The sequence below is a fragment of the Microcaecilia unicolor genome, chromosome 10, assembly GCF_901765095.1.
Source record: "Microcaecilia unicolor chromosome 10, aMicUni1.1, whole genome shotgun sequence".
NCBI lineage: Eukaryota > Metazoa > Chordata > Amphibia > Gymnophiona > Siphonopidae > Microcaecilia > Microcaecilia unicolor.
The window spans coordinates 126903-141290 of NC_044040.1; the positions used below are offsets into that span (position 1 = coordinate 126903).

The 14388-nt window shown below is 49.0% G+C and overlaps 1 protein-coding gene across 2 annotated transcripts in view; it reads left to right on the forward strand.

Moving 5' to 3' along the window:
* Nucleotides 1-14388, forward strand: part of LOC115478743 (guanine nucleotide-binding protein G(i) subunit alpha-1) — a 188392-nt gene that overhangs the window by 82510 nt on the left and 91494 nt on the right. For both annotated transcript variants that reach the window (XM_030216312.1, XM_030216313.1), the window contains exon 5: nucleotides 6355-6483. In XM_030216312.1, coding sequence (XP_030072172.1) covers nucleotides 6355-6483 — 129 coding nt within the window. The remainder of the gene's footprint in view (nucleotides 1-6354; nucleotides 6484-14388) is intronic.

Consider the following 14388-nt stretch of genomic DNA (forward strand, 5'->3'; position numbering starts at 1 on the left):
AGGCCTTCCTCCAAGGGCCAGGCAGTCCACTCCTCTTATAGACCTGGCTTCCGTGAAGCTAGAAGGTACCGCCCGGGGCGTTCTGCTGGGTTCACTTCTCGTGCCCGTTTTTCAGCAGAGGAACTCCTTTCGCTCGGACAAGCGTTCCGCAGCCACCGGCTCTAGGCCTGGAGTTCAGGGGCGACCCTCTCATTGATGGTGCGCCGGCCCCCTCCTCGCTTCCTGTCATCGGAGGACGTCTTTCCCTCTTTGCTGAGGAGTGGGCTAATATTTCCTCAGATCAGTGGGTTCTGGACCTGATCAGAGATGGCTACAGAATAGAATTCAACGCCCCAGTAAGAGACGTGTTTGTGGAGTCCCGATGCGGTTCTGCCGCCAAACGGGCGGCGGTAGAGGAGACTTTGCAAGGTCTGATTCAGTTAGGGGCCGTGTCCCCGGTACCTCCCGCCGAACACGGCTACGACCGATACTCCATCTACTTTGTGGTGCCGCGAAAAGATGGGTCTTTTCGCCCTATTCTGGACTTAAAAGAATTAAACAAGTCCCTGAGAGTGCAGCATTTCCACATGGAAACCCTGCGCTCCGTCATTGCAGCGGTACAGCCAGGAGAGTTTCTCACGTCTCTAGAACTGAAAGAAGCTTACTTGCACATACAAATTTGGTCCCCGCACCAGAAGTTTCTGAGGTTTGCGGTGTTGGGAAAACATTTCCAGTTCCGGGCCTTGCCTTTTGGCCTCGCCACAGTTCCCCGAGCCTTTTCGAAGGTAATGGTGGTAGTAGCTGCTTTGCTCAGGCGAGGAGAGCTATCAAACTACAGCCAGAGTGGTCTCAGTACTTCAATCTCTAGGCTGGGTCGTCAATATGGCCAAAAGTCACCTGACCCCCTCGCAATCTCTAGAATATTTGGGGGCCAGGTTCGACACAGACTCGGGCTATGTATACCTACCCGAGCTAAGGCGGTGCAAGCTTCAGAATCAGGTCCGTCTGCTCCTGAGGATGCCCTGCCCGCGAGCTTGGGACATTGTCTAGCTGCTGGGATCGATGACAGCCACATTAGAAGTGGTGCCCTGGGCGAGAGCGCACCTGAGACCTCTACAGTATTCCCTACTTCAAAGATGGTCTCCAGTTTCTCAGGATTAGCAATGCAGACTTTCTTGGCTCCCTGCGGCCCGACTCAGCATGGAGTGGTGGCTCTCAGACAGCATGCTGCGGCGAGGAATGCCGCTGGCGCTCCCCAATTGGTGTCTAGTAGTGACAGATGCCAGCCTGAAGGGCTGGGGCACACATTGCAAGGGGAAGCATGCCCAGGGTCTATGGACACCTGAGGAGTCGGTCCGATCCATCAACCACCTGGAGCTGAAAGCGGTGTTTCAGGCGCTTCTGGCCTTTCAAGTGACCCTGGAAGGATTGGCTGTGAGTGATGTCGGACAACACGACAGCAGTGGCCTACATAAATCGATAAGGCGACACTCAGTGCAGAGCACTGGCCGCGCAGGCCGAACAGATTTGCCACTGGGCCGAGCTGCATCTTTAGTTTCTGTCGGCAGCTCACATTGCAGGTCAGAGCAACGTGCAAGCCGATTATCTAAGCAGGCATCAGATCGATCCAGCAGATTGGGAGCTAGCAGACGAAGTATTCCTGCAGATATGTGCCAAATGGGGCAAGCCTGTGATGGATCTTATGGCAACAAGTTCAAATGCCAAAGTCCCGTGCTTCTTCAGCAGGTGGAGAGATCCTCGCTCGGCAGGGTTGGATGCCTTGACTCAGCCCTGGCCTCCGGGCCTACTATATGTGTTCCCTACATGGCCCTTGATAGGGCGCGTGCTCCTGTGGATTCGGCTGCACCCAGGAGAAGTGGTCCTCATCGCCCCGGATTGGCCCAGGAGGCCTTGGTATGCGGACCTCCAACAGATGCTAGTGGAGGCTCCCCTTCCTTTACCTCTGGTACCGAACCTGTTGTCACAGGGCCTGGTAGCCATGGAGGATGCCTGCTGCTTTGGTCTTATGGCATGGCGATTGAGAGGGCGCAATTGAGGGACAAAGGCTATTCAAACAGTCATTTCCACTCTCCTGCAGGCCCACAAGCGTTCCACTTCCGTGGCTTATGCCAGGATTTGGCGCCAGTTTGAGTCTTGGTATGCTTCAAAAGTGATCACACCCATGCTGGCTCCTGTCTCGCCGATTCTGGACTTTTTGCAGGAGGGTGTACAAAGAGGCTTGGCCTATAATTCCCTGCGGGTGCAAGTGGCAGCCTTGTCCTCCCTTCGTGGTGAGGTTGAAGGCGTGTCTTTAGCTGCTCATCCAGATGTGCCACAGTTTCTTAGTGGGGTGCTTCGACTCCGGCCTTCCGTGCGAGCACCCTGTCCAGCTTGGAACCTGGGGCTAGTTTTGAAGGCCCTGCAGGCTTCTCCTTTTGAGCCGTTTCGGCGAGCATCGGAGAAAGATTTGACACTAAAGGCCATTTTTCTTGTGACCATTACTTCGGCGAGACGGGTGTCAGAGCTCCAGGCGCTGTCCTGTAGAGACCCATTTCTGCAATTCTCAGAGTCCAGGGTCACGGTTCGGACCGTGCCTTCCTTCATGCCTAAGGTGGTTTCAGCATTTCACCTAAACCAGCCTATTTTCTTGCCCTCCTTTGATAAGGAGGAGTTTCCAGAATCTTTTGGGCAGTTGCACCTGTTGGATGTGCGCAGGACTCTGCTGCAGTATCTGCGAGTTACTATCTCTTTCAGGATCTATGATCATCTGTTTGTTTTGCTATCAGGTCCTCGCAGAGGGTCTCCAGCGTCTAAAGCCACTATTGCCCGCTGGCTCAAAGAAACTATCTTTTCAGCTTATCTGCTTGCCGGCCGGTCTCCGCCTGTAGCCTTTAAGGCGCATTCTACCAGAGCGATTTCTTCCTCTTGGGCTGAAACTGGAGCACTCTCTCGTCAAGAGATATGCAGTGCAGCAACATGGGCTTCTAAGCTCTCTTTTGCCCGACATTACAGGCTGGATGTAGCTGCTAGGAGGGACGCGCGTTTTGGAGCACAAGTGCTAGCGCGTGGTGTGACCTGTTCTCACCCTATATAGGGATTGCTTTGTTACATCCCATACGTAATGGCTTCATCTGCTTAAAAGGAAGGGAAAATTAGGTTCTTACCTTGGTAATTTTCTTTCCTTTTAGTCATAGCAGATGAAGCCATGAGCCCTCCCTGTATGATTGTATGCTGTGAATCTGTTTCAGGTTCTGTTCTTGTTTCCTGAAGTTCCTTCCTTGGGAGAAAGTTGGAAAACAGTCTTCAGGATTCATGTTCACTTATAGGAGGATGAGTCCATTCCCTCCAGTTTGTTTTGGAGGATGAGTTTATTCCCTCCAGGAGGATGTGTTCATTCACTCCTTTTGAGTTCATGTCCTTGTTAATGGGCCATCGTTCGCTGTGAGGAAAGTTCATGTTATTCCCATTGCGGTTTGCCATACTGCTTTGGAAGCTTAAAATTCTGAAGAGGCAGTGGAGCTGGCTGGTCATGAGCAGGGCCGTGCCAATGCGGTAAGCAGGGTAAGCAAGGCAGGGGGGCGCCTGCCTTCGAGGGGCACTGCTGCCCTGCAGTCTCTGCCTTCCACTCACTTGTAAAATCTTTTACCTGAAGTTGCAATCGCCCCTGCCCTCCTTTTCATGGCAAACCGGAAGTGAAAGCAACGCAGCAGTATTCACTGAGGCAGGCAGGCTCTTCAAGTTATTTGAGAGAATGCAACCAAATTGCTATATATGCTGTGGTTTGGGGCTAACTCCTCACTCAGGGTGAGCTTCAGAGCTTGAACAGCATTCAAATTAAAGAGAACCTGAAATTTAAAAGTGCTAAAAATAAGTTTTAAAAGTATTTGTATTAAATCTAATTGCAGAATTCAGGTGCTGGGAGTCTGTACTTGGTTGTCATATGCTCAAATTTGTTTAAATCATATGCAAATTAGTCTGTTTTTGGGAGGTTCTCATTTGCATATTTATGAATAAAAAATGATGGAAGTGTTTACAGCCTTAATGTTAGGGCATGGCTCTGGTCAAAAGTGTGAAGTTTGGTCCAAAAACGAAGGGTTTATCTAGTGTTTTTCACTAAAAATTCCCATTACAGTGTCTGTATGTTAATCTGCATTCAAATAGAGCTCTCTGATTGGATGATCAGCTTCTGTTAGAAATCTGCCGGGAAGGGACCAGAGTGAGACAGCAACTGACCATCGGTTTGGCCAAGAGAGACATGCAGCTGTGAGTTCCTGTGTGTGTTGACTGAAATGATAAAAGACTGCCAGATTATGTGGTAAATGAGAAAATATGAATGAAAAGAGGTTGGTGGAGATTGAAGTTTGAGGTTTCTCTAGTGAAAAAGGATCTGAATATTTCAGGATTACTTGAAGTTTATGAAGAATAGAAAAGGGTGAATTTCAGTTTAAGAGTGTTTAAATCCTATAAGCTATATAAAGGCTAGGTAGATTTAAGTGACTGTAAGCAAGGAAACCTTAATATTTGATCTGAAATAAATATTTGATCTGAGATAGTTGATCAGAGACAAATGTTTGATGGTGCAAAGGAGATTAGAAAAAGAATCTTTGGAAACTAAGAGGACTTTGCTCACATTTTGAATTAGCATTCCTATTTTGAGTTGGAAATCTTTGAAGTGTTATGAAAATACATTTTGCTTTAATGAAATTGCTAAACTTTAGAGTCAGAGACTTATCAATGAGGGATACATACAGTGCTATTTTTTCCTGAGGTCCGGCTTACTTACCTGCTCCCTTCTGTTCCTGCTCTGCTAGACGGAGGGGGGGGGGGCAACTGATAGTCTGCAGGGGGGCACCAGAGACCCTAGGCACGGCCCTGGTCATGAGGCACTGTGAAAGTTGAGTGCTCTCTATCTCCCCCTACTGGTTGATGGACACAACCCATACGTAATGGCTTCATCTGCTATGACTAAAGGAAAGAAAATTACCAAGGTAAGAACCTAATTTTCCCTTAAATAGACAAAGAACTTGCTATCTAACAACCAACAGGTGTCTATTTTCTAACTGTTTTAATGAGGTAAAAAGCATTACTACAACTATATCTTAGACTTCTACCTCATTAAAACATTCCAATGTGATGACCACAGCTTCTAGCAAGTTTTCACAGCTGCAGAACTTTCTGGTCACCATAAACATTTCTTTGCTTCTCCCTCTACTGGCCCCTTAGATAAGGCTCAATCTATTTACAGTCATGGCCTATGGATGACCTTTTCTTTACTCTATTCTGCAGTAAGGCCTAACTAATTCTAGCATGCATTTCTCTAAGGTAAGCATAAGGTACAGTACAGAGAATGATTTCATTTTTTTTATAACAAATAATGCTGGTTAAAGCAAGTTATTTTGGAAGACTTTTGTTGATGTAAAACTTTTTTTTTTTTTTTTTTTTTTACTTACCAGAGTACCCACAGGGTCTGTAGGGGAAGAGAAGTGTTTCAGTAACACATTCATCCTAACTTGGAAAAAGATTAAAAGAATAACACACAAAATTCTTACCTGATGTTTGAGTTGAAATATTATCTGCAAAAGAAAGAGCAGTTTGTTTGTTTGTTTTTTAATAAATACTGCACTTTCAAGGTCAGCTGAGGTTTTAAATGTCTAAGCTTAAAGGTTTTTTTTTTAATTACTTTTTAAATCTAAAATGTACATTAGTCAATGGTTTTAGTTTATTTTAAAACTATTAAAATAAATTTTAACATTTATGTGTAATAAAAACTTGGTTTACATGTAAAGCTTGTAGAAGCCTTTTATTGCCTGTTGTGTGGAGGTTCCACTCACTCAACAAATCAATGCTGGTTGATTTTAGTGGCAGTGGTGTCAAAGGTGGAAGTGTGCTTTGCTTCAGGGGAATTCATCTTACACGACATTGTGACCATTAGCTAACTTGCCTATTGCAGAGAAGCAAATGAGCGCTGAAACCTAGGGGGCGCTACATAATCAACATGCATACTTTCACCTGCATTTGGATGGGAGAGGCAATTTTCAGTTGATCTTTTTAAATACATTTGTTTACTCACACCCACAGAAAAGTTTTGAAAATTACATTCCCTATATCCATCCAGTATTTGAAGTGACCATCATTTCATTATTGCTTTTGATCTGCAGATGTGATACAGAAGAAACTGTTGAATTTATGGTGATTTATGACAGTTTTTTAGACATTTTTGCAGGGAATATGCTTTGGCTAATATTAAATCTATTCATACCTTTCAACACTGAGGCTTGCTGATGTTTCACACTAGTGTAAGATGTCCCACAAAGAATGACAACAGATTTAAAATGTCTTAACCATGAAAAAATGACATCTTTTTCTATTCCATAGTTACTTGAATGACTTGGACAGAATAGCACAAAATAGTTACATTCCAACCCAGCAGGATGTTCTCCGGACTAGAGTTAAAACTACTGGAATTGTTGAAACTCACTTCACATTCAAGGATCTTCACTTTAAGTAAGTAAATATTCTAAATTGTTTTGTAGAATGTAGCTTGGTAATCTTTATAAAATGCCCTATAGCTGTTTATGTCCTGTAAGGAACAGGTACTATATATTTCCAAGTGTGTAGAGCTGGGTCTTCTCAACCCAGTCCTTGGCCAACACCCATTGGGGTTTCAGGATATCCACAATGAATAACTTGTTAGTCACCTTGAACTTGAAATTGTGCGGGGAAAATGTGGGTATAAATGTAAATATGTATGAAAGAGATTTGTATACCACGGAGGGAGTGCATACCATGCTAGCAAGCATATTTATTGCGGCTATCCAGAAAATCTGATGGGACTTCTTGTGCCCCGAGGACTGGGTTGAAAATGCCTGTTTCAGAGTTTGTTCTTTGTATGAGTCCTCCACTACTTGGAATCAAGGTCCTGGGACTTGTACCTAAGTGCAGATGGCTGGTAGCAAATGAGACAGCTGCTCCCTGAGCTCTGTGATAAACTTCATCCCTTGCATCTCAGTTCACCAGAGAAGCATGACAGTATTCGGGTAATAATCAACTTCACTGTGCAAAATAGAATATAAGGCATTTACAAGAGTATAAACCATGAGCTTAAACATTAAGCAGACATGAACATGAAGCATTCAGAGTAATTTCAAACATCAAACTTCTCTAGTTGTTCAGTGCTATAATGGGACTGTTACCATCTTAGGTTTTTGGTTGTTTCAAGTTTTTTTTTTTCTCCAAGGACAAGCAGACTGATATCACACATCGTAACATAGTAGATGATGGCAGAAAAAGACCTGCATGGTCCATCCAGTCTGCCCAACAAGATAACTCGTATGTGCTACTTTTTGTGTATACCCTACTTTGGTTTGTCCCTGTGCTCTTCAGGCACAGACCATATAAGTCTGCCCAGCACTATCCCCGCCTCCCAACCACCAGCCCCGCCTCCCGCCACCGGCTCTGGCACAGACCGTATGTCTGCCCCGCCTCCCACCACCGGCTCTGCCACCCGATCTTGACTAAGCTCATGAGTATCCATTCCTTCTGCAAAGGATTCCTTTATGTTTATTTTATTTTATTTATTTTTTATTTTTGTTACATTTGTACCCCGCGCTTTCCCACTCATGGCAGGCTCAATGCGGCTTACATATTGTGTACAGGTACTTATTTCTACCTGGGGCAATGGAGGGTTAAGTGACTTGCCCAGAGTCACAAGGAGCTGCCTGTGCCTGAAGTGGGAATCAAACTCAGTTCCCCAGGACCAAAGTCCACCACTCTAACCACTAGGCCACTCCTCCACGCATGTTTGAATTCCGTTACCGTTTTCATTTCCACCACCTCCCGTGGGAGGGCATTCCAAGCAGCCACTACTCTCTCCATGAAAAAATACTTCCTGACATTTTTCTTGAGTCTGTCCCTCTTCAATCTCATTTCATGTCCTGTAGTTCAACCGCCTTCGCATCTCCGGAAAAGGTTCGTTTGCAGATTAATACCTTTCAAATATTTGAACGTCTGCATCATTATCACCCCTGTTTCTCCTTTTCTCCAGAGTATACACGTTTAGTTCAGCAAGTCTCATGGGTCGTTGTCGTCCGCGATGGCCCAGGAGACGGAGACTTACAAAGCAAAGATCAAAGGGAGTTCTCGAAGGCAGCGTCGCGCGGGAGTAATGTACTGCGCATGCATGAGCACCTTCTCACCCGCCCATGACGTGAACACGCTACCTCAGTTTTTTTCTTATCCGCGATCTGGGAAAGTTATGTTTTGTGTACGTTCCCTGTTTTTCCTGGCTCAGGAGACTGGAGTTCGGCGTTTACCGCCTATTTTTTGTTAATTTTCATTCTTCTTAATATACGTTTTTAAAAAAACCCTTTTTTCATATATTTTCTTAGTTTTTTGTTCCCCTCTTAAAGTTTCCTTTATTTTTCGACGCGGCCGCTTTTAGGCTGCTCGGTCGGGCTCTTTTCTTTTTCTTTTGTGCCTTTTTCTGGCACCATCGAGCCGTTTAATTTCGCTGCCGCCATTTTCACCTCCATGTCATCAAGGACACCCAGCGGCTTCAAGCGTTGTACTCGGTGCAACCGGACCATCTCTGGGACCGACCCCCACGCGTGGTGTCTTCAGTGCCAGGGTCCCTACCAGCTGCCTGTAAGTTGTGTAATTTGATGAAGAAGCGGACCCAGGTGGCTCAAGAGGCTCAATGTGACAAGCTTTTTTCCTATCGGTCCGGTCATTCAACGTCTGCATCGACATCAGTACAGAGGTCGGCGGTGTCGACATCGGGAGTTCAGGTAATGGCTGCCAAAAGATCACAATGCGCTGGGAGCAGCAAGGCATCAAGCGGGTCTCCACCTGTCTTGACGCCTACTGCTATGCAGGCCCCCTGGGACAGACCTTCATCGGACCCAGCACCGAGGAGGCCTGAGGATTCCATTTCTTCCTCTTCGGTACCGAGGAGTGTCGATGACGGGCGTCGAGCAAAGGCTAAGAAGCATCATCGTCAATCTCCTTCCAGACACGGTACCAAGAGCTCCGGGAGCCTAGGGAATTGACACCCGAGAAGCGTCTGCGCCGGGAGGACCGCTCACCCTCCTTACAGGAGGTGCCAATGCGTCGGTCATCTGACAGCCTGGTACCAGCTCTCGAGCCCCCTCCGATTCTGGCACCGACTCCTGCACCGGCCCCACAGCCTTTTCCGATGGCAGCTCTCAACAAGCGCATCTGGGCCCTTCTTCCAGAGCTTCTGGAAGGCTTGCTTTGTCAGTCGGCCTTGGTGTCAGGGGTGCTTGCGCCTTCCGTACCGACTGCAGAGACTGCATCTGGGCCATCACCTGTGAGGGGGTCCCCGCCCTCAGTGCCGCTTGCCACCTGGGTCGACTCCCCCTCGACGTCGGTGGAGGAAGCTTCACTGGAGTCCAGGCAGGGGTCGACTTCTCGACATCCCCCACGAGGTCGACGATCCTCGAGGTTGAGACAGGCTCGGGTTCGGACTGCTCTTAGGGAGCTCATGGAGAGAAGAGGAAGACCCCAGGTACTTTTCAGAGGGCTTCCCTCTGATCCTACTCCACTGATTGAAGTAAGGATGTCTTCACCTGAGAGTCTTACTTTCTCATCCTTTGTATGGGAAATCTCTAAGGTCATTCCATTCCCTATGGAGGTTGTGGATGAGCCCAGGGCTGAGATGCTCAAGGTCCTGGATTATCCTTCTCCACCTGCAGAGGTTGCAACGGCCCTGCACAATACACTCAGAGAAGTGCTGATGCAGAATTGGTCTTGCCCTCTCTCTAATCCAGTGGTCCCCAAGAAGTCCAAGTCCCAGTACAGAGTCCATGGAGAGCCTGTAATGGTGAAGGCCCAACTTCCTCAAGATTCCATGGTGGTGGTCACTGCTCTCAGAAGAGCCAAGAGCACTAGAGACTATGCCTCGGCGCCCCCAGGCAGAGAGTCTAGGACTTTGGATTCTTTTGGGAGGCGTTATGTATCAGGTCGCTATGCTCGCTGCCAAGATCCAGACATACCAGCTCTACACGAGCATTCACTTACGGAACTCGGTGAGGCAACTGTCCAATTTAGTTGAAGCACTTCCTGCGGAGCTTGCTGAACCTTTTCACCAGGTGGTCAGGCAGCAGAAGGCGTGTCGCAAATTCCTGGTCAGGGGGTCTTACGGCACTTTTGATGTAGCATCCCGAGTAGCTGCTCAAGGTATAGTGATGCGCAGACTCTCATGGCTGCGTGTCTCTGACCTGGATCACAAGACCCAGCAGCGAATGGCGGATGTACCTTGCCGGGGGGGATAATCTCTTTGGAGAGAAAGTAGAGGATATGGTTTATCAGGTGAAAAAGCATCATGATGCCATGGATTCTCTCTCCCGCCGGATGTCTTCTGCTACTGCCTCCTCATCCAGGAGGTTTTTTGGAGGGAGGAGGACTGCTTCCTATTCCTATAATAGGCGTAGGTACACTTCTGCCTGTCGGCAGCCGGTTCAGGCTCAGTCCCAACATGCGCGTTCTCGTCAACGCCGTGCGCCCAAGGCCCTTAGGGCTCCCCAGCAAAAGCAAGGGACGGGCTTTTGACTGGCTACAGTGCAGCATAGCCGCAGTAAAAGTGTCCGTACTGGGCCGCTTGCCTGCCAGGGGAGGTTGATATTTTTTCACCAAAGGTGGCCTCTTTTAACCTCCGACAAGTGGGTTCTTCAAATAGTCCGGTTGGGACACACAATCTGGCATCCAAGCCTCCAAATTGTCTACTGGGAGCTCAATCCTTCAGCTTCCAGCACAGGCAGGTACTTGCAGAGGAACTTCCCGCCCTTCTAAAGGCCAATGCGGTTGAACCCGTTCCACCAGAGGAAGAAGGGTTAGGATTCTATTCCAGGTATTTCCTTGTGCAAAAGAAAACAGGGGGGATGCGTTCCATTCTAGACCTAAGGGTACTGAACAAATTTCTAGTCGGAGAAAAGTTCAGGATGGTTTCCCTGGGCACCCTTCTTCCCATGATTCAGAAAAACGATTGGCTATGCTCTCTAGACTTAAAGGATGCCTATACTCCTCGATGCTCACAGGAAATATCTTCGATTTCTCCGAGGACAAGCAGGCTGCTTGTTCTCACGAATGGGTGATGTCCACGGCAGCCCCTCCGATCAGAGATCTTCACTAGCAACAAAGTTTGCTAGCACTCGCGTGCGCATGCGCGACCGTCTTCCCGCCTGAACGCGAGCGTGTTGGCCAGTCTTTTTTCCACGGCTCAGGATGGCTGTTTATCGGTCTGGTCCTCAAGGAAACCCCTCGCGCCTTTTTGCCGCGTTCGGAAGTGTCTGGAATCCCTTTTCCGTCGCGTTTTGTCTTTTAAAAAAAAAATTCCTTTATTTTGAGTGTTTTTTCCCGCTAAGTTTTCTTTCATCGTCGGGCGCAGCCTTTTTGGCCGCCTGCATGGGTTTTTCTCCCTTGTTTTGGTGCCCATTGTCATCGCGAATTTTGACTTCGCTGGCGTGATTTTTCCGCCCATGTCCTTGAAGCCTGCCAGCGGCTTCAAAAAGTGCACCCAGTGCAGCCGGACTGTCTCGCTTACTGATAGGCACGTTTCGTGTCTTCAGTGTCTGGGAGCCGGGCATCGTCCCCAGGCCTGCACTCTGTCTTCTGTTGAAGAAGAGAACTCAGGCGGCGAGATTGGCCCAGTGGAACCTTTTGTTTGGGGCCTCGTCCGGTGCTTCGATGTCTGTGGTACCGAGGTCATCGGCCGGTGCATCGACGTCTGCGGTACCGAGGTCATCGGTGGTATCGATGTCGGAGGGTGCATCGTCTTCGGGAGCGCAGGTGAGGGCTGTCCATTCCCCTGCTGGTAGCAGTGAGCCCTCGAGTAGGTCTCCGTCTGCCTCGAGGGTTCCTGCGGTACAGGCCCCCCGGGATCGACCTCTTTCGGACCCGGCCCAGAGGAGACATTTGGATTCGATGTCCTCCTCTTCGGTACTGGGAGGTACCGGTGACGTGCTTCATGCGACTGCAAAGAAGCATCGTCATCGGTCGCCTTCCAGACGCGGTACCGAGAGCTCTGGGTCGCCGGTGGAACTGGCACCCACTAAGCGTCGATGCCGGGAGGACCGCTCACCCTCCATACAGGAGGTGTCGATGTGCTCAAATTGTGGACAGCCCGGTACCGCCTCCGCGTCCCGGACAGATTCTGAGCTCGTTGCCGATAACGGACTCCTTGCCTTCCTCGTCAGCCGCTCTGAACGAGAGCCTCAGGGCCATCCTTCCAGGGATTCTGGAAGAGCTGTTGCGCCTTTCTCCGGTACCGGGGGTGCTTGCGCCGCTGGTGCCGTTGAGTGAGGCGACTGCTGGCCCCTTGCCCGTCGTGAGGTCTCCTGTTCCACTACCGCTTGCGGTGCCTGCATCGGTGGCCTCCCAGGCTGACTCCCTGACGACATCGATGGAGGGAGCTTCATCGCTGCTGTTGCAGGAGTCTTCCTCTCGATGTACCAATCGTGGCCATGTTTCCACGGAGTCGAGGCGGGCCCGGCTTCGGACTGCAGTCCATGAACTGGTGTCCGACACCGAGGGTGAGGCCTCGTGGGAAGCAGAGGAGGATCTGAGATATTTCTCTGACGAGGAGTCTTGTGGTCTTCCCTCTGATCCTGCTCAGTCTCCTGAAAGACAGCTTTCTCCTCCTGAGAGTGTGTCTTTCATGGCCTTTGTCCGGGAAATGTCTACGGCCATTCCCTTCCCTGTGGTTACGGAGGATGAGCCAAGAGCCAAAATGTTTGAGCTTTTGGACTATCCGCCACCTAAGGAATGTCCACTGTACCCATGCATTATGTCCTCAAAAACACATTGCTGGCGAACTGGATGAAGCCGCTAACTAATCCCCACTTTCCCAAGAAGATAGAGTCCCAGTATCGGATCCATGGGGACCCGGAGTTAATGTGGACTCAGTTGCCTCATGACTCTGCTGTGGTGGATCTGGCCCTTAAGAAGGTCAAGAGTTCTAGGGAGTACGCTTCGGCGCCCCCGGGTCGTGACTCTAGAACCTTGGACTCTTTTGGGCGGAAGGCCTACCATTCTGCTATGCTCATTTCCAAAACCCAATCGTACCAGCTGTACACGAGCATTCATATGCGGAACAATGTGCGGCAGTTGGCGGACTTGGTGGACAAGCTCCCTTCTGAGCAGGCCAAGCCTTTTCAGCAGGTGGTCAGGCAGCTGAAGGCGTGTCGTAAATTCCTGGGCAGGGGTGATTACAATACTTTTGATGTCGCGTCCAGGGCCGCTGCTCAAGGTGTGGTGATGCGCAGACTCTTGTGGCTGCGTGCCTCCGACCTGGAAAACAGGATCCAGCAGCGGATTGTGGACTCTCCTTGCCGGGGGGATAATATTTTTGGTGAAAAGGTCGAACACGTGGTAGAGCAACTCCACCAGCGGGACACCGCTTTCGACAAATTCTCCCACCGGCTGTCTTCAGCATCTACCTCATCAGGTAGACGTTTTTATTGAGAAAGGAGGACTGTTCCCTATTCTACTGAGGCAGAAGACAAAGCAATGTTGGAACAAAAGGATATGAAGGTACCCAAAGAGAAAAAACAACCCCAAATCACAAATGTTGAAGCACATACCAGGAAATATACATGGACAGCGATGGCCACAAATGCTCGCAATCTAAGCAATAAAGTTCATGACCTTCAAGCCCTGATGGAGGCAGACTTAGACATTATTGCAATCACGGAGACGTGGCTAAATTGTTCCCATGAATGGGATGCAAACATACCAGGCTATAATCTATTTAGGAAGGATAGAGAGGGTCGTAAAGGTGGAGGAGTAGCTCTATATGTGAGAAATGATATCACGGCGACCGAAATGACAGGGACCTGGGGAAAGGAAGAAGCGATATGGATCACCGGGAGCTCAGTCCTTCAGCTTCCAGCACAAGCAGGTACTTGCCGAGGAACTGTCCGCCCTTCTCAGCGCCAATGCGGTTGAGCCCGTGCCACTGGGGCATGAAGGGCTGGGATTCTATTCCAGGTACTTCCTTGTGGAAAAGAAAACAGGGGGGATGCGTCCCATCCTAGACCTAAGGGCCCTGAACAAATATCTGGTCCGAGAAAAGTTCAGGATGCTTTCCCTGGGCACCCTTCTTCCCATGATTCAGGCAAACGATTGGCTATGCTCTCTGGACTTAAAGGATGCTTACACTCGCATCCCGATACTGCCAGCTCACAGGCAGTATCTGCGATTCCGTCTGGGAACACAGCATTTTCAGTGTTGTGTGCTACCCTTTGGTCTGCGCCCAGAGTGTTTACAAAATGCCTGGCTGTCGTAGCGGCGTCTCTATGCAGACTGGGAGTGCACGTGTTCCCTTATCTCGACAATTGGCTGGTGAAGAACACCTCCAAGGCAGGAGCTCTACAGTCCATGCAGATGACTATT